The sequence below is a fragment of the Zalophus californianus genome, chromosome 5, assembly GCF_009762305.2.
Source record: "Zalophus californianus isolate mZalCal1 chromosome 5, mZalCal1.pri.v2, whole genome shotgun sequence".
Taxonomy (NCBI): Eukaryota; Metazoa; Chordata; class Mammalia; order Carnivora; family Otariidae; genus Zalophus; species Zalophus californianus.
Genome location: NC_045599.1, coordinates 120,175,668 through 120,200,256, shown reverse-complemented (window position 1 = coordinate 120,200,256; position 24,589 = coordinate 120,175,668). Strand labels below are relative to the sequence as shown.

At 46.2% G+C, this 24,589-nt stretch overlaps 1 protein-coding gene across 2 annotated transcripts in view; it reads left to right on the top strand.

Annotated features, from left to right (window-relative positions):
- The window catches only part of NIM1K (NIM1 serine/threonine protein kinase), a 63,486-nt gene extending 39,230 nt beyond the window's left edge, over positions 1-24,256 (top strand). For both annotated transcript variants that reach the window (XM_027607165.1, XM_027607166.2), the window contains exons 2-4: positions 5,910-6,924; positions 21,047-21,315; positions 23,384-24,256. In XM_027607165.1, coding sequence (XP_027462966.1) covers positions 6,633-6,924; positions 21,047-21,315; positions 23,384-24,133 — 1,311 coding nt within the window. In that variant the 5' untranslated portion in view covers positions 5,910-6,632 and the 3' untranslated portion in view covers positions 24,134-24,256. The remainder of the gene's footprint in view (positions 1-5,909; positions 6,925-21,046; positions 21,316-23,383) is intronic.
- The last annotated feature ends 333 nt before the right edge of the window (positions 24,257-24,589 follow it).

Here is a 24,589-nt window from a genome sequence, read left to right as displayed (position 1 = left end):
AAAATCAAAAGGGCAAAAGGTAAAGCCCCCAACAAATGCATCTGAGAAAAGGGTGATTTCATCTGCAGTTAGGTATGTCATCATTTCCATCATTTGTGTATTTTCAGCATGATGTAACTTGATGTTTTGGAACACTCCTAGAAAGTAATCTGAAAATAAGCTATTTATAGCAACCCCACAACCTATAATCAGGATTTCTATTTCCAAACATCTAAGAAAAGTCTTTAGGGGAAAAAATTATGTAAAATAAAAATAATATTCATTATACACATACCCCAATGGTATTTATCTTTCCATTAGATTTTTTTCTTCTATGTTTTTATTCTATTGGAATATCTGAGAATCTGGAGTTTTCCCTTATTCATTACTATTTTTGAAATTTCTGAAATTTGTTGGCAATTCAAGTACAATAGGAACCATATGTCTTACTTTACTGGGGATACAATAGTGCAACTCTAGAAATTCTAATAATTAGATGTTAGATTTCCTGAGTTGATTACCTAATTTTCTTTTTTTCTCTATTGTTCATGTCTTCTAGATTTTTTTTAACAGATCTTTAATCGAATTATTTAATTTCACTTTCAAAAAGAGCTCTTTTTGTTTCTCTGAGGGTTTGTGTTTGTTTCTTTTAGCATTTTGTCCTGTTTTTTATAGATGCAATATCTTTTCTTTGGTCTTCTGCTTCCTGCATCACTCTGTTTCCTTCATGTTCCTTTGGTTTTTGTTGTTTTGGTTGAGGATGGTTTCTTTCTTTCATTTTGGAGCCTTTCCTCAGGTGTCTGGTGCTTCTCGACTGGACATTCATTCAAAGCAGAAGGCACTAAAATCTGAGTGGAAGCCCCCTGCCTGCAAGTGAATCGGGACACCAGGTGGTCAGGCGGCTTTTGTGTTGAAGAATCTGCAAATACTGGTTTCAGGAGATCTTTCCTCTTGAGCTATTTAGTTTATCCAAAAGAGGAATCCAGGGCACCTGGCTGATGACTCTTGATCTCAGAGTCATGAGTTTGAGCCCCACGTTGGGGATAGAGTTTACTTAATAAAAAGAAAGAGAGAGAGAGAGAGGAAGGAAGGAAGAAAAGAAAGAAAGAAAGAAAGAAGGAAGAAAAGAAAGAAAGAAAGAAGAAAGAAAGAAAGAAAGAAAGAAAGAGAGAGAGAGAAAGAAAGAAAGAAAGAAAGAAAGAAAGAAAGAAAGAAAGAAAGAAAGAAAAAGAAAAAGAAAGAAAGGAAGAAAGAAAGAGAAAGAAAGAAAGAAAGAAAAAGAAAGAAAGAGAGAGAGAGAGAGAAAAGGAAGGAAGGAAGGAAGGAAAGAAAGAAAAGAAAAGAGGAATCCCCTACCTGGAAGATTATACACGTGTTTCCCTCCATTCTGGAAACTCGGTTGCGGGGGTATGGAGAGAAGGGGATGGGGGACCCGACAAGTCGGAGTCTGACTGAACCCTCTGTCCTGGGCCTTGCACCCCTGAGCTGGGCTGTGGGTGGGAGGAGAAAGCAACAAGCTGGCTTTGAAAAAGGGCTGGGGATCTTAACTGTTCCACATTTCAAACAATTCCCGTTGTGTTTTGGTCTGCTTCATTCCTCCATACGTGGAGGCACTTGGTCTTTCAGAGTATGAAGTCTTTCGAGTGTTCAGAAAGGTGAATCTCGGTGGCATGCCAACGAGATAGACGTTGCAGTTTTTGTCACTGTCTTTGCCAAGTTACTCACTGCTCCTCAATTTGCTTACCAACCCCATAGAAACATGTTGACATCTCACATCGGCTGCTCTCCTGTCTCTTATTCTTTTTGTCCTTGTGAGTTTACACCCTTTTTCCTCCTATTCTTATTGTGGTTTTTGGAAGGAAGTAGAAATAAATGAAAGTATAAAGTTTTCTGTATTTAATCAGAATTCCTAATTATGTTTTGACTTTAAAAAGCAATCCATTAGATATTAGAGAATTAGGTGTAGTAATTTCTCTGCATAACCAAAATAAAGCAAACTTACTGTGTAAGATGACAACACATTACATATTTTTAATTGTTTTCTTTTTTAAGTGTAAATACATGCACATGGGGAAAATGTAAATCAGATAAAAGAGTAAATAGTGAGAAGTACACCTTTCTCTCACTTTGGACCCCAGCCCAGTCCTTTTCCTCAGACGCAGGTCCTTAGGGGTGCCCTCCTCTCTCTCTCGCTCCTGACATCACATTTATATATACTCTACTGATCTCTTCACAAGACTTGTTGGATATTGTAACTCATTCTTTTCTGCAAGTGCATAGTAATCCATTATATACAGATGGCCGTTTATTTAACCAGTTCCCTATTGATGGTCACATACACGGTTTCTAGTTTTTGCTGCAAAACAATGCAGTGGTGAATACCAATCTAGCAATCCTTGTATTAGAAATAGGTATATTTTTGTACAGTGTGCATAAGTTAACTCTAGAAGTGGTATCACTGAGGCAAAGGGTATGTACGCTTGCGCTTTCCTAGTTACAGCCAAATCGCCCTCCAAGCACTTGTACCACTTTATACTCTCAGTAGCAATGAATGAGAGTCCCTGTTTCCCCAAAGCCTCTCTTGCCGGTGCATTATCAAAAGCGTTTTTGTAGGGGCGCCCGGGAAGGCTCAGTTGGTTAAACGGCTGCCTTCAGCTCAGGTCATGATCCCAGGGCCTGGGATCGAGCCCCCGCATTGGGCTCCTTAGTGGGGAGCCTGCTTCTCCCTCTGCTGCTCTCCCTGCTTGTGCTCTCTCTCTCCGTCAAATAAATAAATAAAACCTTAAAAAAAAAGTTTTCATAGTTTCCAAATTTATTTGTAAAAAATCTAATTTCAGTGTAGTTTTATGTGCATTTCTTTGTAGTTTTATGTGCATTTCTTTGGTTGTAAGTGAGGCTGAGCATCTTTGTCTATATTATAGACCCATTGTATTTTCTGTGAAATGTCTGCCTATGTTCTTTATCATTTTTTTTGGAGATATTGGTATTTTTCTAATCAATTTGTAAAAATTGATTAGAAGCTTTTCCAGTTTGTCATTTAATTTGCTTTATTTGGGGCACCTGGGTGGCTCAGTCGGTTAAGTGTCCAACTCTTGATCTCAGCTCAGGTCTTGATCTCAGGGCTGTGAGTTCAAGCCCCACACTGGGCTCCACACTGGGCTCCACGCTGGGCATGGAGCCTACTTAAAAATAATAATAATAATTTGCCTTATTTGTTTATGCTACCTTTTGGCAAACAGAAAGTTATCATTTTATGTAGTCAAATCTAATGTTTTCTTTTATGGCCTTCTCTGAGATCATAAAAAAATTGTTTATTTTTTTTCTAGTATTTTATGGTTTCATTTGTTTTACATTTACTCAGGTGACCTATTTGGAATTTGTTTTGGAGTAGGATGAGTTAGGGGTTCAAAATTTTTCTAGTTGGCTTGCTACATGTTTCAACAAGTTGCAATTCATCCTCAATACAAACCCATCCCAACATTTTCAAAATTGCAAAAACGTCTTTTATCTGATCTTAACAGAAGATAAACTATCTCCTTAGCCATTAAAGCAAGACAATTGGTTTCAAGGCCATTGTGTAAGACATTTAATTTGCACGTAGAGGGTATGTAACGCAAGATAAAGCCTGACACTTGACAATCCTGCCTGACCCTCTATGTCAAATTAGGAGGAGAGAGGGGAGGAATTCCTGAGGGAGCCTGAAGTTAATCAGGGTAGCAAGTCTAAATCCCAACGGTAAATCCCCGGCTTGAATGGAGTTCAAGAAACAGAGCCCAAATCAGGAGAACCTGGGACCCAGGAAAGCAGAAAAGTCCTGGCCAAGCATGGGGAGTCAGAGAGCAGGCTCCAGGAGGCATGGGTGAGGCGCAGGTGCTTGGGGAGAGCTGATCCTTTGGAATGAACAGGGATGGGGGAGACTTTGCGTTTCTAAGCAGCCCAGTAACAACTCCCAGCGCTGCTGATGGTGGAATTCTGACTATGCTTTCACCTACACAAGAAGGTGGGGCCAGGAATCCTAACAGCCAGTAGAAGGTACCTCTGGCCTTGGAAATATGGACTGAAATAAGCTTTCTGAGATAATTCAAGTAAATGTTGGGACAGCGTGACTAGTTTATAAATAAAAATATTTACCTCTACTAAATCATACCCAAATGTAATGGCTGATAAATTGGTAAATTAATTCATTCCTTCTTCATTGAACATTTATCATCTAAGTGGCGGCAGTGTGCTGAGCTCTGGGAGAGAGAAGAAGAAGGTGCAGGTCCTTGCCCTCCGGGTGCTTATCCAGTTGGGGTACAAGTAGGTGAGCTGCAGAGACAGCATAGCGGTGAGATGTCTCAGAGAGAGGCCCAGGAAGGACACAGAGCCAAGAAGTTCTTCATAGAGCCTGCTGGAACATGAGATGCTCAATCACTGATACCTGTCTAAAATCCTTATTCTTTTTATATAGGTAAAGCTACAGAATTATAATGTTATAATTAATGTTACTCCACTTCTCATCTGTGTGGTAACTGTCTGCCAGGGATCTGAGGAAATGTAGGGCCACTTGATCTTCATAAAGATTCTTAATCTGAGGTTGGGTTTCAAAGGGTCTGTTAACCCCTTAAAATTGGATGCAAATTATGTGTGCATGCTTTTTATTTCTAGGGGATTGGGTCATAGATTCCATGAGAATCTCAAAGGAGCATGTGACCCCAGAAAACTTAAGAACCAGTGACTAGATTTTCCTCAACTTAATTAAGGATCTTTTATCTTAAGAACATCTTTTAAAACATCCTAATCAGACTCTAACCTAGAGATGTGTGTGGTTACTAATACCTGGTCCCTTTCAAACCTTTATCCCTTACCCTTCTTCCAGCTTCCTGTCTCCCTGTCCCAAAAGAGGAACAGAGCTGGGTGGCAGTTTACTCTTTCCTGTCCTTATCTTATTTGGCAACCCCATATTTAACCACAATAATAATATACTCTGTACTTAATTGTAATAATGTGATATCATCAAACAGAATTCAGAATTCACATTTCCAAGGTAATCTCTCACGTTCACTCGGGTTTTGGTTCAGAATGCTCAAGTCCAAAAAATCAAGTTCAACATACTTTCTTTATGTAGAACATTGTGCTCCATGCTGAGGGAGGGAGGAGAGGAGCAAGACATACAGATGAATTAAACCCAGTGCCCACTTTCATGGATATAAGGCATTTTGGAAAATGTACAAAGGGCAGTGGGAATTCAGAAAGTGATTATTTTTTCCTGGAGGGTGCAGTAGAAAAAGTCATGAATACTGGACAGTATTTCTTCACTGAGGATGCCATAGGCTTTAAACCCTCCAGCAACACTACCCTCAGTTTCTGCACCTTCAGAATGAACTCTCAGGCCTGGAGGCTAACACCTGGTCAGAAATACCCAGAAAATAAGCCTGGGAGAAAAATTAGCCTTTGTCATCAAATGGCACATAAAGAGAGAGTGGGAGCAACCAATATAGGAAAAATTGTACAAGAACATACAGTGTAACAGGAAATATAACACATTGTTATTTGAATCAATGTAAGAATTTTTGAAAACTGATATTAATAGAAAATCTTTATCATCATTAGTGCCATATTATTATTTTAAAAGTCTGGCTTTAAAGCAATTCAAGGCAACATGCATATTTTCCTAAATGTCAAGAAACAGAAAAATAGTTTTGCTAAAAATATTTACAGGCTGTGAGGGCTTTTCTAAAATGTAGATTGAGGAGTGTGTGTGTGGGGGGGGGTATACATTTTCTTCTTAGTAAATCATATATAATCAAGCATTTACTACTGAGAGTCATAACTGAAATTTGTGTAGTGTTTTTTTTTTAATCGATGCTTACAAGGCAGTTTCATTTCATTATAAATCCTGTACAATACATTAGCGTAGGCTAATAAATTTTCTTATTCTCTGTTCTTAGGATGAATCAGCACCTGCCAAATTTTTGAGACAGCTCACGGCTTAGAGGAAGGCTCATCTAAATAAAGGCCGGCTAAAGTGACATTGCAGGGACTTAATCCTTCTCTGGTAGCCCGTGTGACCAGAAGGCCGATTTGCAAGTTTCTTCTTTCCTGGGGTCCAGATCATTGGGTCCCCAGGGCCCTGTGACTCGCCAGCAGGAGAAGTGCAAAATGAAGGAGGTGGGAGCAGAAGGCCAGCAGCAGGGACCTGGGGGCCTCCCCGGGGCTCTCACACACCAGAGTGGAAGATTCTCGGGCCATCAAAGGAAATAGCAAACTGGAGCCTTTGTCCTGGGACGTGGTCACCTACCACAGAGCATCGGACTGCATGGGCAGCCAGAAGGTTCCTGGAGCCCGATCAGGGAAGTGGTTATGGTAACTGGATGTGTGCGTGCCGGGACAGTGAGAGCTGGGCAGTGCACTGTGAAGGAAGGTGCGAAATGTCTGCAGTGAGGGGGGCAGCTCTCGGCTTGGCTGGGCAAGCTCTGCACACCTGTTCGCCTCTGCCCTCCTCTCCCTGAAGCCAGGAGACTGCGTGGTTCTGCAGGCCAGCTGCCAGGGACACGGGGCTCTGGCAGGCCCTAACGCCCTGCACCCACGCCCTGGGCCCTTGGCGCTGCTCCCCACGCGGCCTTCCATTGGTGCCTCTTGGCCACGACGGAGATGTGAGCCTGTGGTGGACGATGACTGCAGTGTACGCGAATGGAGGCGGCCTGGTGACCCCCCACTATGCCAGGTGGGATCGGCGGGAAAGCGTGGGAAGCGGCGGTGCGGCAGAGCGCAGCCCGGACGAGGAGGAGGGGCAGCCCCGTCAGCTGACACCTTTTGAGAAGTTGACGCAGGACATGTCCCAGGATGAGAAGGTGGTGAGAGAGATCACGTTGGGGAAACGGATTGGCTTCTACCGAATCCGAGGGGAAATTGGAAGTGGGAACTTTTCCCAAGTCAAGCTCGGGATTCACTCCCTAACCAAAGGTAGGATCTGACCTTCCAGGATCATCTCCCGTGGTATTGGGAGCTGGTCTGGGGAAGGGGTTAGGAGGCCAGGACCAGGGCAGCAGGTGAAGCGACATCACCGAGGCCCTGAGGGTCACACACCTTCCATTGTTACCTCAGTTGATTTTCACAGGAACACTGTGAGGTCAGTATCTTTATTTCCATTTACAGATAAGAAAAAACTGAGATCCAAAGAAGTTAAATATAGTGTCGGCAGTTCAACCTTGAAAGATTTTGACTCTAAAACCTCTCCTATTGTACCATGTGGATGAACTCACTCAACGTTGAGGGGACCTTGTCCTTTCCAGTTTAGGCCTTGGAGAACTGGAGTGGGGTGTGGCTGGTTCCCAGGCAACTCGTCTTCCAAGTCCTTATTTTTTTTTTAAAGATTTTATTTATTTATCTGACAGAGACAGCAAGAGAGGGAACACAAGCAGGGGGAGGGGCAGAGGGAGAAGCAGGCTTCCCGCGGAGCAGAGAGCCTGATAGGGGGCTCGATCCCAGGACCCTGGGATCATGACCTGAGCCGAAGGCAGACACTGAACGACTGGGCCACCCAGGCGCCCCCCAAGTCCTTAGTTATAACCTCTGTGTGTGTGTGTGTGTGTGTGTGTGAGAGAGAGAGAGACAGGATGGCACAGGAGACTTCCCAGGTCACCACAGTCAGTGGATAGCAGGGTTCAGACCCCCCTTCTTACCCAAAGCTGCTACTTCTGTTATATTTGGGGAAAAGGCTTTGGATCTCAGGACCTGCTCTGTTCTGGTCTACTCTGTACTACTTCTCATTGTTGCTTGGCTCCTTGCTTCTACCAAAGACCCATGCTGGCTTGGCTCCGGACACTCTGGATCCCAGACCAGCAGCACCCACCACTCTGGCCTCAGGCAAGAACTATGCAGAGAGCCCAGCAGCCCTTTGCTAGCCCAGCAGCCCTTTGCTGGCCCAGCCTGGTGTGGGCACTTCCCCATGTCACCTGAAACTTAGCTGAAGCCTGGAGATGATCATAAGGGAGTTGTAAGGCAGAAAAGAACACTTGCAACTTGGTATAATTTACCAACTTCCTAAAGCCCACAGACTCCCCTGTCCCTGCGAGTTCTGTACCGACATTTTCTCACCTTAGCCCCAGTCTGCTACCATAAATCCAGGGCCGCTTTTTTTTTTTTAAGATTTTATTTATTTATTTGACAGAGAGAGACACAGCGAGAGAGGGAACACAAGCAGGGGGAGTGGGAGAGGGAGAAGCAGGCTCTCCACTGAGCAGGGAGCCGGACATGGGGCTCGATCCCAGGACTCTGGGATCATGACCCAAGTCAAAGGCAGATGCTTAACGACTGAGCCACCCAGGCGTCCCTGGGGCTGCTCTTTTATATTAGAGTTGTCTTTTTTTTCTTTTCTCCTCTGACCCCCAATCCCATCCCTACATTCGGCCCCTACATAAAAAGCACTCTCACATACACACACATGTGTACACATATTCCCAAATCACTGGAGCTCCAAATCTCCTTCCATCTTGCTCGGAGCCCAAGTGTCTGGGTCCACACGTCCTCACGTCTCGACTGCTCACCTGACTTGTCCTGGTAAATGCCAGTGCTTCTGGGAGCCTCCGCTTCCTCACGTACAGAATGCAGCCAGGGACCGCGCTGACTTTACCCACAGAGGTAGATCTAGTGCTGTAACACGAATCTGATTGGGACCTGTGGTCTGGAGCAAGAATGAAAGACGGAGCTAAGACACAGGGAGAGGAGAAGGTGGGTAAAGGCAAACTGGGAGAGGAACCCAGAAAGGAGAGCGTGTCCAGTACAGCAGAGAGGCTGTGAGGCGAAAGTCTGAGCGAAGGCCGCCGAGTGTGGCCAACTTGGAGCTGTTTCCCGAGTGTGGGTTCAGGTGTTGGATTCCAGTGGTGAGGAGGCAGCATGGGGCAGTGCAGAGAACAGGCACTTCAGAATCGGGCAAATTTGTTTCACCTCCTGCTTCAGTCTCTTACTGGGCACTTACTCTGTGGTCCCTAGTTGCCTCAGCCGTAAAATAGAGATAATGATTCTTTTCTTAAAATTGTTGGGAAAATCAGAAATGACATGCAAAGTACATGTATGGCACAGAGTAACCATCATTGGTACAACTTGATTTTTTACTTAAATAAACTTACTTCAAAAGGAAATGTAATATTATTTAAATAATGAAAAACCAATGTCACTTGCTATGAATAGAAGGTAATGGTAAAAACAGGTAGAATGCAAAAATGTAAAAGTTTTATTATTTATTTATGTATTTTCCCGGTTTTATTGAGACATAATTGACATGTAACATTGGGTAGGTTAAGATATGCATCATAGTGATTTTCTATCTGTATATATTGCAAAATGATTACTGTAATGAGGTTCCTTAAAACACCTGTCACTTCACAGAGTTAGGATTTTTGTGTGTATGGTGAGAACTTCTAAGATTGACTCTCGCTAATTAGAAACTTTCAAGAAGTTGTCAAGGAAAATCGCCAAGTAATAGAAAGTAAAACATACCAACAACCAATCTGAGACTTTCTCTTTGCCTTACTTAGGAGAATTAAAGAATAATTCGAATGGGGATGATGTTTTTATGCTGTGATTCAGTGCTATTTAAGGCAGTTTCCCTGCATGAAAATCATTCTGCACCCCATGAGTGTTACAGGCTCCACTTTGGGAAGCACTGACCTCATCTAGTCCTCCTGCTTTGCAGAAATAGCGCGGGTTCATCTTGCAGCCTCCTTTCTGCCAGTCCTTTTCCCTGTTCAGGGTCTCAGTGACAGCTGTGTCTTTAAGTAGCAGAAGGGCATGCAATAAATATTGTGGAAAGATCCTAGCTTTGGAATCAGTGAGACCTGGGTGGAACTTCCTATTCTTTTTATCTCTTGCTGCGTGACACCAAACAAGTGACCTTATCATTCTGTGCCTCAATTTCTTCATGAATAAAATTTAAACATGCAATGTATTGAATATCTACCATGTGCTTAGACAGAGCACACAGTAAATATTCATTAAATGCTATTATTAGTCTGATTTCAGAAAAGTCTAGGTTCTTTGGGCCTGCTGAGTCACACATCATTGGGTTCATGGAACAGAAGGCTACGCAAATTAGCTCACGTGGAAAGGGGGGCATTGTGGACAGGGGAATTCTGTGCACCCACAGCAGGGAAGCAGAGTGAGTGGCAAGATCGTACTCTCTCCATCTCCTCTTTCTCTGGGTCCTCACGGTTGTTCATTTCTACTTCCCTTGATGAAAGTGTTCCATCTTCAAACTTCGTTCTGCAGAGCGGCTTTCTCTGTGTAGCTATCACAGGACTCCTGGCCAGGAATGGTGGTTGCCAGTCCCATGTTTACATGGTCTCCCGGCATTATTACCCTTCTCCTTACCACTAGTTTCATTCTGGGCCAGCTCCCATTTTAAAGAGAGAGAATGTGATTGCTCCCCAGCCAACCGATGACAGGCTACAGATGAGAGGCCACCGCTGAGTTCAAGGGCACGCCCACGTCAGGTCAGCGGCAGCCTCTAGGGTGACGCGCCCCACAGCCGTGTCAGCAGAGCCTGAGGTCCTAACCAGTGTCTCTGGGAGGGGAGAGTAGTAGAGAGCACAGCAAATCGACGGACACGTCCGCCGTGGAGACAATAACAGGCTGAGTAGAGAAATCACAAGCCAGGAGCAAGCGTCTGAGTCTGCAGACAGCCTGTTCAGTGAGGAGGGCAGAAGAAAGACGAGCAGCAACAATGGAGATTGACGTAGTGACCTCCTGCTCGAATGCCACAGGCTTCTCATCTGCGGTATTGCAAATTAACTGAATCCTAGCTCCCTGAGTTCCAGAGAACATGGCATTTTCCTGCTGTGCAAACTGGGTGCGTCAGTGGCCTCACCCACATGCACTCCTCACTGCCGACCTGCCACAGCGTAGCCCTACTGTCAAAGGTTCAGTGTCACCCTCTGGCTATGGGACATAGTGCAGAAGAGGGGAGGGGGGCCCAAAGAACAGGCAGTGGGAAAATCAGGTCAGCGAGCAAGTTTAAGCAACAGAAAACGCAAGGGCGGGTCACTGAGCAACAGAGAAATGAATCCTGGGCCTCACTTGTAGGCCCATCCCGTAAAGGCCTGGTCCTAGAGCTGCACCCCTCCTCTCTTCTGCGGTTCTGCCTTTGGTGAGCCCCCTAATCAGGAAGGAGCAGGAAGGTGACAAAGCAGTTGAGAAGGGGGCAGGGGGGAGCCAAGATGCAAACGGATGTGAGGGCTCAGGAGAGAGGGGGGGTGCTCAGGTACTGGGAGGTGGAGTCTCAGACTGGGAGACTTGGCTGAGAGAAGGGGGGGGGACATTTGGCCACCTTGAGCTGACTGGGATGGAAAGATAGATGCCACCTGCCTCCAAAATCTTCACCGCTGAAAGGGGAAAGAGAGTGAAGTGGCTTAGTGAGTGGCTTAGAAAGCCACGCTGGTCGTTTCAAATAGCTGCCCCACTGCCTGCCACATCAGATGGTGTCGCTTGACAGAGCTTGTATAAATAGGGTCCCCATTCAAAGCCAGCTGATCCAGAATTGTCATCAGGTTGTCTAGGAAATGGACAGCCTAAATGAGACAGTGGAGGGGTTCCCAGGAAAGCAGAGGGTTTGGGTGCCGGGAGCAGCTCCCAGGACGGTAGTTTTTAAAGGGCCCCAGCTGTTCTGGATGGATCTCTAGAAAGAAGGCTCCAGGAGAGGCCCCTGTTGGCTGGAGTTTATTTTTATAGCTACCAGCTCAGATTCCCCTGGGCCTTGCAAGCTGATAGGGCAGCTATGAGTCCCCTTTTAAGCTGATTAGAAATTTCTCAAAAGAGATGATGCACTCAGCTTCTGAATATTTTATGTTCCATCTGTTGTCCCAAACAAAAGTAGACGAGGCCGCGGGTGCCTGTCCCTTTCTCTGTTGCTGTCCTTCGTGGCTGCTTCTTCCCTGGTCTTCCTGTCTGTCACTCTGGTCTCACATTTCTAGAACCCTTCTTTTCTCTCAATTTACTTATTCATCCGTTCTTTCATGCCCCTGCCACCTTCCTTTTTAAAAATACAGTGAACTCTCCTGGGCCCATATTTTGTTCTGGGCCTTACAGAGATGAGTAAGATACAGTTCTAGCCTGTTAAGAACTCACAGTAGGTCACAGAGACAGGATATAATTGGTAGGTGCTGCCACAGGGTAAGGCCAAAGAGTGTGCTCCGCCGTGCCTGAGGGCAGAAGGAAAGGGTCATTGAGCAGGACAGGCTCATAGTAGGTCTTGAGGTTTATGAAGGGCATGGAGCTATGAGCCAGGGAATGGAGTCTTTGGAGATTTAAAAGGAATTAAGCAAGGGGGACACAGAGGGTGATGCAGGCAGTGACTAGATAGATCATGGAGAGTTTTCTTGCATATTTGGGGTTTGTCGTTTAGGTACTGGGGAGCCACTGAAGAGCTTTAAGCAAGCAATTTACACAAGTGATTTATATGAGTTTTCAGTGAGGAAAGCAAATTGAAGTTGGGGCATGACAAAAGTCAGAGAAGTCAGAAAAAATATTAGTCTAATTGTCCAGATGAATGATGATGTCCATCTCAACTAAAGAAGCGACAGGTGAGCACCGGGATGGCTCAGTTGGTTGAGCCTCTGACTCTTGATTTTGGTTCAGGTCATGATTTTGGAGTCGTGGGATCGAGCCCTGTGTTGGGTTCCACGGGCATCTGGGAGTCTGCTTGAGATTCTCTCTCTCCCTCTGCCCCTCCCCCTGTTCTCCCTCTCTCTCAAATAAATAAATCTTAAAAAAAAAAGATTTGTTCACCCCACAAAAAAAATTTTTTAAAAAGAAGTGACAGAAAAGATGGAGAAAAGGGGATGCATTTGAGAACTATTTCAGAATATTGGAAAACCCTGTGGTGAGTTGCATGGGTAAGAGCAGGGAAGGAGAAAAAGTATTGAAGGTGACCCCCGGGTTTCCAGCTTTAACGACTCAGCAGTGAAGAGTGACTGTAGGAGAAGAAACGGATTTGAGAGTAAAGATTTGGAAGCACTGGGGGCGCCTGGGTGGCTCAGACGTTAAGCATCTGCCTTTGGCTCAGGTCATGATCCCCAGGTCCTGGGATTGAGTCCCGCATTGGGCTCCCTGCTCAGCAGGAGGCCTGCTTCTCCCTCTCCCTCTCCCCCTGCTTGTGTTCCTGCTCTCGCTGTGTCTCTCTCTGTCAAAGATATAAATAAAATCTTTAAAAAAAAGTTTTGGAAGCACTGACTTGGAGGAACATGAAGGTCATGGAGTCCAACAGCCACCTTGGAGCCAAGAAGAAAGTATGAATGGGAAATAAGACTTTGGGGCTTAACAAATCCAGGAAATAGTGAAAATATTGGGTGTTCTGCTTACAGGCTCCTTGGTGTCATTGTAGCATTTTGATCCTTAGAGTTTCCCCATATGGGTTATAAATAATAACTATTCAAGAAGTATTTGGTGAATTAAATTAGTATAGAATTTCTCATGAAAACCCAGAAATGGCAGGGAAGAGATTTTCGAGGGAGCAATGCATAGCAGTATTCTCTGGTAGGTCCTCTCTCTGTCCCCTCCTGGCAGACAGGACTGGGGACTAACTCAGTCTTGAGTCAAGCTTCATAGAGAAGGCCCACAGACTTTATTTTTTTTTTTTAAAGATTTTTATTTATTTATTTATTTGAGAGAGAGAATGAGAGAGAGAGAGCATGAGAGGGGGGAGGGTCAGAGGGAGAAGCAGACTCCCCGCTGAGCAGGGAGCCCGATGCGGGACTCGATCCCAGGACTCCAGGATCATGACCTGAGCCGAAGGCAGTTGCTTAACCGACTGAGCCACCCAGGCGCCCAGGCCCACAGACTTTAAAGAAGTAATATCTCCTTTGAACAACATTCATTAAAACAGCAATTAAAGCTTGTTTTCTTATTTTAAAAATTGCTACTTAGTGGCTTTGGTGAATCCATCCTAAAAATAAGTCTACTATTAGAAATACTAGAACCCAAAAATGCTCCTTGTGGTCTTATTTATAGTGCAAAGGACTAGAAATCACTGATGTGATCCAATGACATAAGAACGGTCAGGTAAATAAAAGCATATATGCTGGATGGGAGGTTATACAGCCATTAAAAATCAGGGTTTGAAGAGTCTATGGTGACATGGAAGGTGCCTGGAACAAAATAGTAAATGAAAAAGCCAAGTGCCAAATTGAGTTTACTCTGCGATGACAAGACTCACCCTGGTTCTTGGGGGGCTGGTGAGAACGCGATGACAAGACTCACCCTGGTTCTTGGGGGGCTGGTGAGAACATTCATACATTCATTCAACAAGTACTTGTTGAGCACCTACTGTGTATGTAACAGGTAGTCTTCTAAGGACAGGGGATACAGCAATGAACAAAACAGACAACAATCTCTGTCCTATGGAGCTTATATTCTAGTGGGGAGAGACAGACAAAAGTAAGTCAGGAAAGTATTCACTCTGTTACATAGTGATAAGTGATAAGAAGGAAATCGAGGAGGGCATAGGGAACAGTGAGGGCCACATTTTAAATAAGTTGGCCAGGACAGCTTTACTGAGGGGGCAATTACTGACCTGAAAGAAATACGTTCTCTGGCCACCGATGTGGGGGAGAGAGTGGTCAGACAGAAGGGACAGCAAGCCTAAGGAGGGAGGGTGCCTGTGGTACTCCAGGAATGGCCAGGGGGCTGAGGCCAGGGGGCAGCAGTGACCAGATCATGTGGGGTCATTATGTCATAGGAAGGACTCTGGCTTTTCCTCTGAGTGAAACCAGAGCCCTCTGAGGGAGCAGAGAAGTGACATGATCTGGCTTATGCTTTAATAGGATCACCCCGGCAGCTCTGTTGAAAATAGACTGCAAGGGGTCAAAGGCAGAAAAAGAGAGATCAGTGAGGAGCCTATTGCAATTATCCAGGCGAGAGAGAATGGTGGCTTGGAGCAGGAAGGCAGCAGTGGGGTTCTGAGAAGTGGCTGGATTCTGGCTGTGTCTAGAAGGTAGGGATAACAGGATCTGCTGACAAATTCAAAGTCAAATGTAAAAGAGGACTCAGATATTCAAAGATTTGTGGTCTAGACAAGCATAAGACTAGAGTGTCCATTTGCTGACATCAGGAAGACTGTAGGAGGGGCAGGTTTGGGGTGGGGGGAGATCAGGAGCACAGTATTGAACATGTTCTGTTGTGCATGCTTGTTACACATCCATTACACATATATGGCAGGTGCTGTGGGTGTCTCCCCGCCTCCACACACATCATGTCTCCTAGCACCTTACCAAGTCAGTGCATGTGAGCCTGGCCTCCACGTGCCAGTCTCACCATCTCCTAGCCTCTGGGCTCTCTCTAGCTGCTGGAGCCTGCTCTTCCTGCATGCGTGGGAGGCCAGAAATAGATGGAAATTTATATCCCCCAGAGCAGCCGACACCAATTACTGGCAGTCGTTGATATATAAATATCCCAGTTCTTCTCGTGATATTTAGGCACAGTAACTCTTAGCAGGTCTGACTGGTACCTTGCTTGGTAACACACCATTTCCTGACCATCTTTCTTTTCCCATCTCTGTTTCTCATTCTTCTACCTGTATTTCCCAGGTTACCTACTTTGTCCACCTGAATCCCTGCCTCAGGCTCTGCTTCAGGCAGAACCCAAACTAAGACAACTAAGGGGAGAGATCATATATAGGCAGACATGTTTATGCATCTGGAATCACTAAGGAAATGATTGTAGGGAAGGAGTCCGAGGACGATGCCTTCAGGTAGCCAACATTCAGGGGCTGCAGAGATGAAAAGAACACAGCAAAGGAGCCTTGGAAGTAGGAGGGGCAGGAGAAAAGACAGATACCATGTGATTTCACTGATATGTGGAATCTAAAAACAAAACAGATTCTTTTTTTTTCCCCAAAACAAACAGATTCTTAAATACAGAGAACACTGGGTGCCTGGGTGGCTCAGTCGGTTGAGCATCCGATTCTTGATTTTGGCTCATGTCATGATCTTAGGGTCATGATCTCAGGACTGTGAGATCGAGCCCCATGGGCTCTGCGCTCAGCAGGGAGTCTGCTTGAGATTCTCTCCCTCTCCCTCTACCCCCTCCCCCACTTGCACACACGCACGCTCTCTAAAATAAATAAATAAATAAATAGAACAAACTGGTGGTTGCCAGACATGAGGATGGGGAATGGGTAAAATAGGTGAAGGGGATTAAGAGCTACAAACTTCCAGTTATAAATAAGTCATGAAGAGGAAAAGCACAGCATGGGCATGTAGTCAATGCTATGGTAATACCGTTGTGTGGTGACTACTTACCGAGGTGGGCATTAAGTCATGTGTAGAAGTTGAGTCACTGTGTGGTCCACCTGAAGCGAATATAACATCATATTCAGCTATGCTTCAATAATTAAAAAAAAACAAAATAGAGCTAGGAGAAATGCCAGGAGTGTGTGTTGCCCTAGAAACCAAGTGGTAAAGGTGCTTCAAGGGGGAGGGATAAAGCCTAAGAACTGACCATCAGTCTTAGCAACTTGGAGGTCATTGGTGACCCTGAGTGGTCTCCAAAATAGGGTCTGCATTCCCTAGGGGATGCCCAAAATGATTCACTGGGTGAGGGAAGGCAATATTAGAATTTCCATCTATATTTATTTGTCATTCTATCTTTTTAATTTCTATGATTATATATATTTAAAATGCATATATTAGTAGTACATGTATATATATATATATATATATATATATTAGAGTAGTGCTCAAAATATTTTATTGATAAAGAAAGCCAATCAGAAGGTATATAGACAAATACCCTAAGGTATCAAGGTCTTTCCTGCTTCCGAGACCTTCTCTCTTACACATCCTTACCATTAGAACCTCCCCTCATCGCCTCTTCTCTACTTTCCTCTAGCTAACGGTCAGATTCCAGAGAAAGCCTCCAAGTCTCCCCTGACCCCAGACTAGGGGCACACCCCCTTGCTTTATGCCCACATTGCCTCCCACACACTTACCCTGTAAGCCTCCTTTGCCAGCGACCTTCCAGATCCACTCTCCTCCCTCATTCTGCCCTCTGCCCAGGCTACCTCAAGTCTCCTTAGTTCTCTGGGTTCCAGTTGGCTTTGGTCTCTTGCAGGGGACCAAAGGATGGAGAGGGAGGGCCTGATCTCTGTTCTCCCAGCCTCTCACCATAAGGTTGGCTCAGCCTGGCTGGGTGTCTGGAAGGAAGGTCTCAGCTCCTCTCATGGCAAGTTTCTCTACACAGCACTCTGTGTTCTAATATCTGTTTTCTCCCCTTGTCCCTTTAGTCCTACAGACATATTTTGCTTGGTCCATTCGAGGTCTAAAAATTTGAATTTGTTGCTGACACTTAGTGATTGGAATATTTGCATAAAAATTCAGATGTCTGTGGCACCTGGGTGGCTCAGATGGTTAAGCGTCTGCCTTCGGCTCAGGTCATGGTCCCAGGGCCCTGGGATGGAGCACTGCGTCGGGCTCCCTGCCTCAAGAAGTCTGCTTCTCCCTCTCCCTCTGCTACTCCCCCTGTTTGTGCTCTCTCTGTCAAATAAATAAATAAAATCTTAAAAAAAATTTTTTTTTCAGATGTCTGGCTTCTCTTGAAAAAATCAGATTTGACAACACTGAGTCTACATTCCAAACAGGGGCAACTGTCTGGGTGGAGTTTGCACCTGGCCATGTACTCCTCAGGACTCCGGCATCCCCACCTACTCCCTATCGCCTCACAATAAGCTTGCCACCCTCTCCCCACCCTGGCCTCTCGAGATATTTGAGTTTGCAAGTCCTAGTTTAAGGAATGTGTTGCCCACTACACGGGACCTGTGTCAGACTCTTTACTCTATTGGAAGAAAGGGGAAGGCTACTCTCAAACGTGTCTATTCTCTCTCCCCTGGCAGCACCAAGAGAGTCCTGTCTGTGGGATTGCCATAATCACCTCCTAAACCACGAACCTGCTCTCAGGCCCATTTGTCTATCCGTTCCCCACAGTGTAGCCAGAGTACTCATTCTGACACGGAAATCAGATGATCATACCCTCCCTTAAAACTGTGGACCGTCTGCCACTGTCCTACAGATAAAGGCTGCCTTTCTTGAAACCGCCTCCAAGGCCCAGGATTTTCCGACCCTGCCGACCACACAAGGCTGGTTTGGGCCCACTCCCCTCATTCTCTGTGTCCAGCATAGTGGGCTCCCCTCCCGTCCTCAAACACACAGGCCGTCCCTCGCTCAGGCCCGGCACACCTGTGGCTCCCACGGCCACGGGCTGGGCCTCCCTCCTCACCTCGTGGCCGCGGCTCAAGTGTCCCTTCCCAGGAAGGCCTTGCCGTTCTGCCTGTACTCCTTCCTCCCCTGGGCTGCACTTGTAATAGGGGCTTTTCTCAAAGATCCCTGTCCCTCACCGGACTGTAGGGACAGTGTCTTCATTGCCTGGTGCACGGTAGGTGCTCACTTGTCCTCACTGAACACTTGTGGAAAGAGTGGATGTGGAGACCTCGCTCTTCGTGGAAGAGCAGTTTCTGGCACTTAGCAACCATTCTGAATACCAGGGCTTTTTAAAATGTGTTCTATGATTATGCATTTATGTTATGAAGCATGGCAATAATCTGATTTAACACAAAGTAGAGGGAGAAGGTGGGGAGGAGCGTGAGGCCAACTCTGTGCCCAGGGCACAGAGTTCAGAGAAGTCTCCCCTCGCCCCCCCAGCTCCTCTCCTGTCCTACTCTGGTCCAGGCCCTGGGATTGCAGCCTTGCCAAGAACCACTCAAACACAGAATAAAAATAAGGCTAGGATTGCGCTCCAGGGAGGCTTGTGACATCAGCCTGACCGCACCATGACCTGGTTGTTGGGTGCTCGCAATGTGGGAGACAGTGTGTGGCCGCCGGCCAAGCAGCAGCAGAGGAGCTGCGCGCCCTCCCAGAAGTTGGGGTCAGGATCAAGGGGGGCCAGAGCGGGCTCTTCTGCAAGCCATCTGCCAGATTCAAGGATGGAGCTCTTTATTCCAGCCCTTAAAAGAGCAGCTCACCTAACAGGCTACCCAAACCAAAAGTTTCTGTTTCTGGTAAGCAGGTGTAGTGAATCTTAATCCTAAAAACTGAACAGTTGAAAAGCCACGAGCCGGGCGGCGGCATGCCTCCGGGTTTTGTGTGTGTGCTGCGGGGGCGGGGGGGGGGGGTCTGTCCCTGGGACTCTGCCTGCAGAGGTTATGTAAACCCCAAGGGTTCTGCTCGCTTATGGCTCGTCTCCTTCTTCCCCAGTATTGCTTCCACCAGAGCAAGTGTGGTCACATCAGACGCCAGTGGACCCTGCCCCTTTCCATTCCGGAAGCGCTAACGGACCTACGTTTAGTACCAACAGTGCTCCGATTTCAAACCAGCCGCATCTGTTTTCATGCCCACAACCACTGTGCCAAAGTTCTTCAAAACAGTTGTTTGGCAAGTGGGTCAAAGGGGGTCTTGCAGTCCTGTTTTCCCCTTTACTTGCCTGGAAACTTCTTTCCTCACCTCATAGAAAGCCTGGTCCAATTCGAACCAAAAAGTGAATTGTTTCACTTTGGAGTAGATTCATCATTTTCAAACATTAACCACTTTTATTACACAATTTATGTTAATTGTATAAATTAATCGTAGGAAATTAGAGAATACAGGTAAGTGAAAAATTTTTTTAAAAACCACCCATGATCCCCTTATTTTTTTTAAAGATTTTATGTATTATTAGAGAGAGAGAGAGTGAGAGCGAGCACAAGCCGGGTGAAAGGCAGAGGAGAAGCAGGCTCCCCTCCAAGCAGGGAGCCCAATGCAGGGCTCGATCCCAGGACCCTGGGATCATGACCTGAGCCAGAGGCAGATGCTCAACCGACTGAGCCACCCAGGCGCCCCATGATCCCCTTATTAATAAAATAACTATTATCTAAACATTTTGGTGCATAAGTTGCCAGATTTTTTTGTATGCAGATGTATATTTATATAAATGTAAATGTATGCAAATGGATATTTGTATTCTTTTCTCACTTGTTCTCTATTGAACATCTCTTCGTTTCAATAGATAAAGATCCACATCATTATGTGGATAGTTGCATGGTGTACTGTTACAGAGATAGATGAACCAGACTTCACTTTAACCCTCTGTCTTGCTGGATGCTGTTCTCAATATCACAGAAGTCTCCTTCCACATCCTGTCTTGTACACGTGTCAGATGATTTAAGATTAATTGCCAGAGGTGAAATGGCTGGGTCAAAACGTGCAGCCATTCTTAGGACTCTCAATACATAATAGCAAACTACAGTCCAGAACGATCGGACTGGCAACCCCTCCCTCCAGCTGCGTGTCCCCCTGCGGGTCCATCTGCTCGTGCCCTCCCCGGGACTCTGCACACGCTGAGCGCCGCTGTGGCCTGCACGTGACATTATGTGCCTGGCATGGACAAAATCAGATAAAATATAACCACACAGGAAGGGGTAGGAGGGGGAGACAGACAAGGAATCAACATTTATAGGCCAGTGTGCTGAGATCATTGGACAGAGAATACACGGAATCGGAGTGTCCTGGAAGAGGCTGGTTCTGAGGCTAGTCCGCAAGGCTCATCAGGAGTTACCTGCATAAAGAACAGGGAAGCAGTGAAGCAGTGGTGAGCTAGGCAGAGGACATGATCCAGGTGGGGGAAAGGCCCCAGACAGGGATGTTCAGTCCCTTTTTAGGAACGACAAACAGTTGTGTAACAGTTGGACTATAGCTGTGCGTGTGGTGGTGGGAACTGTTGAACAGGGGTGATGCCTGAGGAGGCAGAGGGTGTGGATTGGGTCTGATCTGGGCTAAGCAAAGAAGCTTTAACTTTATCCAGAAAACTGGATAAAGATCAAACTGAAACTTCCTTGGAAGGCAGGAGTTGGCATCAAAATCTGTGCGTGGAAGACTCACGCTGATCCAAGGGATGAGCACTGATCTCAACTCAAGAATTGCTGTCATCACGCTCTGTGAGCTTGGGAACAGCCGTTTACCTTCTGTGTCTAGTGAAATAAAGGGGCCAATCTAGGTCCCCTACAGTTCTAAATCTCTCTATGCGCCTAGGAACACTGGCACATCCCCTGACTTTTTTTTTTTCCTTCCAGAAAAGGTGGCCATTAAGATCCTGGACAAGACCAAGTTAGACCAGAAAACCCAACGGCTACTATCCCGTGAAATTTCCAGCATGGAAAAACTGCACCATCCCAACATCATCCGTCTGTATGAAGTTGTGGAGACCTTATCCAAGCTCCACTTGGTGATGGAGTATGCAGGAGGTGGGGAGCTCTTTGGAAAAATTAGCACAGAAGGGAAGCTCTCAGAGTCGGAAAGCAAGCTCATCTTCTCTCAGATTGTGTCTGCCGTGAAGCACATGGTGAGTGGGGGTGAGGAGTGGAGTCTTGCTCCCACACTCCCCACAGTGGGAGCATGGGCTTTGGTTCACCTCCATCCAAGCATCCCAGAAGGCTTTAGTCCAAAGCTTGGATGAGATCACACTCTCAGCCTCTGAAGCAACGCCCAGGGATCTCCAGTTACACGGCAGCTTCCTGCCTTCTGAGGCAGTTGGCAGGAGTTGCTCCGAGTAGCGGGATGACCCTCACCAGGTCCTGGCCACAGCCATTCCTCCACACCCATCCTCCATTACCAGAGAGCTGGCTCCTCGCTGCTGCTTGGCCCTGTCTACCTGCCTGTGTGTGTAGGATGCTCTCTCCCCTCTTACCATGTCTCACATTCCAAATCCTATCCACCCTTCATGTCCCTGCTCAGCTCTGTCTGTGTCTGGAATTTTCTCCAATCTCACATCAGCTCATACAGACCCTTCTTGCCTTTGGTGAATCCCTCCAGCTCTGGCCGCCTCCGTGCTCAGCAGATTAACACTTGGTGATGTCATTCTTACTTTAGTTCTCCGATTATTTCTTTAGGTAAGTCTGTACTCCTAAAGCACACGCCCTAGTTCCTCCAAGAGCTGGTTCTCCTGTGCCCTCTCCGCCATTGGCCATATTGTCACACACACAGAGGAGCTTGGCACGTGGGCCTGACCACCACCTCTGTGGCTCCATTAGTCCAGAAGTCTGGGCTGTCCTCTACCCAGCTGGCAGAAAAGACACACTTGTCTGGGCTCTGTGTGAGCTGAGAGGCTGTTTCTAGTTTGTTCCTCTGACTGGATGCTGTGGGGTAAGGCTGGGATCAATGACTTTCTGGAAAAATTACTAGAGGGAAGTTAGTGACCTAGGGACCCAAGATAGGCATCAGGAGAGAGAAGGGGAGGAAAAAAACTGAGCAAGAGAGAAGAGCCCGACTGTAATGGCAGTGGGTGTTTCAGACCTGAGGTGTTGGCATTCAAGTGGTCCTATGCTGCCGTGAACTTTCCCAGGGCCAGGGAGTAGGCAGGACCCACATCGAGCAATAGAACAGATGGGAAGAGTCTTCCACATCCTCCATAGAAAAGAAATTGGGCGGGAGAGGAGAAGAGAATCAGGCTGAGTCCTCTGCAGCTCTGTGCCCTGACATTTCTCCCGGTTACCTGGTCTCTGAAGAGAGGAAGAGAGAATCATGAATGTAGATCCAGGTTTCATGGAGTGTGTTGACTCCATGCCAGGACCTTGCTGAGCACTGCAGATAGAGCACCACGCGCCCTCCTCACAGTGATCTTGTGAGGTGGTGGCTGTCGGTATCTCATTTTACAAAGAAAGAAAACACATCACACAGCTGCTACTGTTGAACCTAGAGTTAACCAAACCATCATGCTCCAAAGCCTGGATTCTTACCCCAGGAAGCCCAGCAAAGTAACATTAAACCATCTCCCAAGATCCCCTGGGACTAAGGAGGCCAGGGGTCCCAAGGTTGTCTGTCTGGATCCAGAACGTGAGATTGGGGTGGGGCATGCGCTTGACACCCTCAGTGGGACCTGCTGCTAGAACCTTGCCGAATATAGCCTCTTTCTTTCTACTGAATTCTATAAAGATAAAGGAGAACCCTGACCCCCCCAACCCCCACAAAGGAGCATGGTTGAAAAGTTGGGGGAGGGTTCTAAACCTTCTTGGTATTAGCCCTAGTCAAGAGACTGCTTAGCCAGAAAAAAAACATTTACGGCCTCAAATATGAAGGATTAGTTTCACTGTGTTTGAGAACATGCAGTTTCGAAAGATCCAGACCTCATTTCCGGCACTAATTCCTGAGTCACATGTGTGGGACAGACTCCAACCTCTGCCCCACCGAAGAACAGAATCTTTGATCTGTTTGGGGGGTGCATGGGTGTTATGTTTGCTCAGGGTTAGGACAGAGCAGCTCTGGAGGTTTGCAGATCTGAGTCAAGGTGACATCCATTGAACTCCTGTTATTACCCCATCATCACCTCACTGTTTCAAGCAACTGATGCATTTTTTTTTATGTTGGTATTATACCCTGAAAATGATGACTTTTCCCTATGTCTTCTACCACAGCATGAGAACCAAATTATTCATAGAGACCTGAAGGCAGAAAACGTATTTTATACCAATAATACTTGTGTGAAGGTGGGTGATTTTGGATTCAGCACAGTAAGTAAAAAAGGCGAAATGCTCAACACTTTCTGTGGGTCACCTCCGTACGCTGCACCCGAGCTTTTCCGAGACGAGCATTATGTCGGCATTTATGTGGACATCTGGGCCCTGGGGGTGCTCCTGTACTTCATGGTGACAGGCACCATGCCCTTTCGGGCAGAGACCGTGGCCAAGCTGAAGAAGAGCATCCTGGAGGGCGCATACAGCGTGCCTCCGCACGTGTCCGAGCCCTGCCTCCGCCTCATCCGCGGCGTCCTCCAGCCCGTACCCACCGACAGGCACGGGATTGACTCCATCATGAACAACGAGTGGATGCAAGGGGTGCCCTACCCCACCCCTCTGGAGCCTTTCCAACTGGATCCCAAACATTTGTCCGAAACCAGCACCCTTAAAGAAGAAGAAAACGAGGTCAAAAGCACTTTGGAATATTTGGGTATTACAGAAGAGCACATCCGGAACAGCCACGGGAGAGGTGCCCGGAGCTCCATCACGGGAGTCTATCGGATCATTTTACACAGAGTCCAAAGGAAAAAGGCTTTGGAAAGTGTTCCGATAATGATACTACCAGACCCTAAAGAAAGGGACCTAAAGAAGGGGTCCCGTGTCTATAGAGGCATCAGACACACATCTAAATTTTGTTCAATTTTATAAATTGCGTTAAACTGGTGGACATTAACCAAGAGCATTGTTGCTGCTTTTAAATTTTTTCATGGACAACTTGTGTGGAGACATTTTTGTAATTTTTAAATAAATTTAAACTTAAGATATGCATTCCCCCCCAAAAGTCTAGATTTGTTCTCTTGTTCTCAAACTCTAGCATTCATTCATTTATTTAATCAAGAAATATTTATCCAGTACCTCCCATGGGCCAGCACTGTTCAAGGTACTGAGGAAAGAGCAAAGAATGAGCTGGGCTGGGCCCTGGCTCTCCTGTGCAGGATATGCTAGGGCTGGACAAAGGCACTGACGAAAAAAAATGCTGTAAGAAAAACATGAGATAGTGACAGATGCTATACAGAGAATTCAAGTCAGGTGATCTGATATCAGAGGCTCACTCCGTGGGATGGGACCATTGTGAAAGGCCACGCTGAGTAGAGGACAATCTGA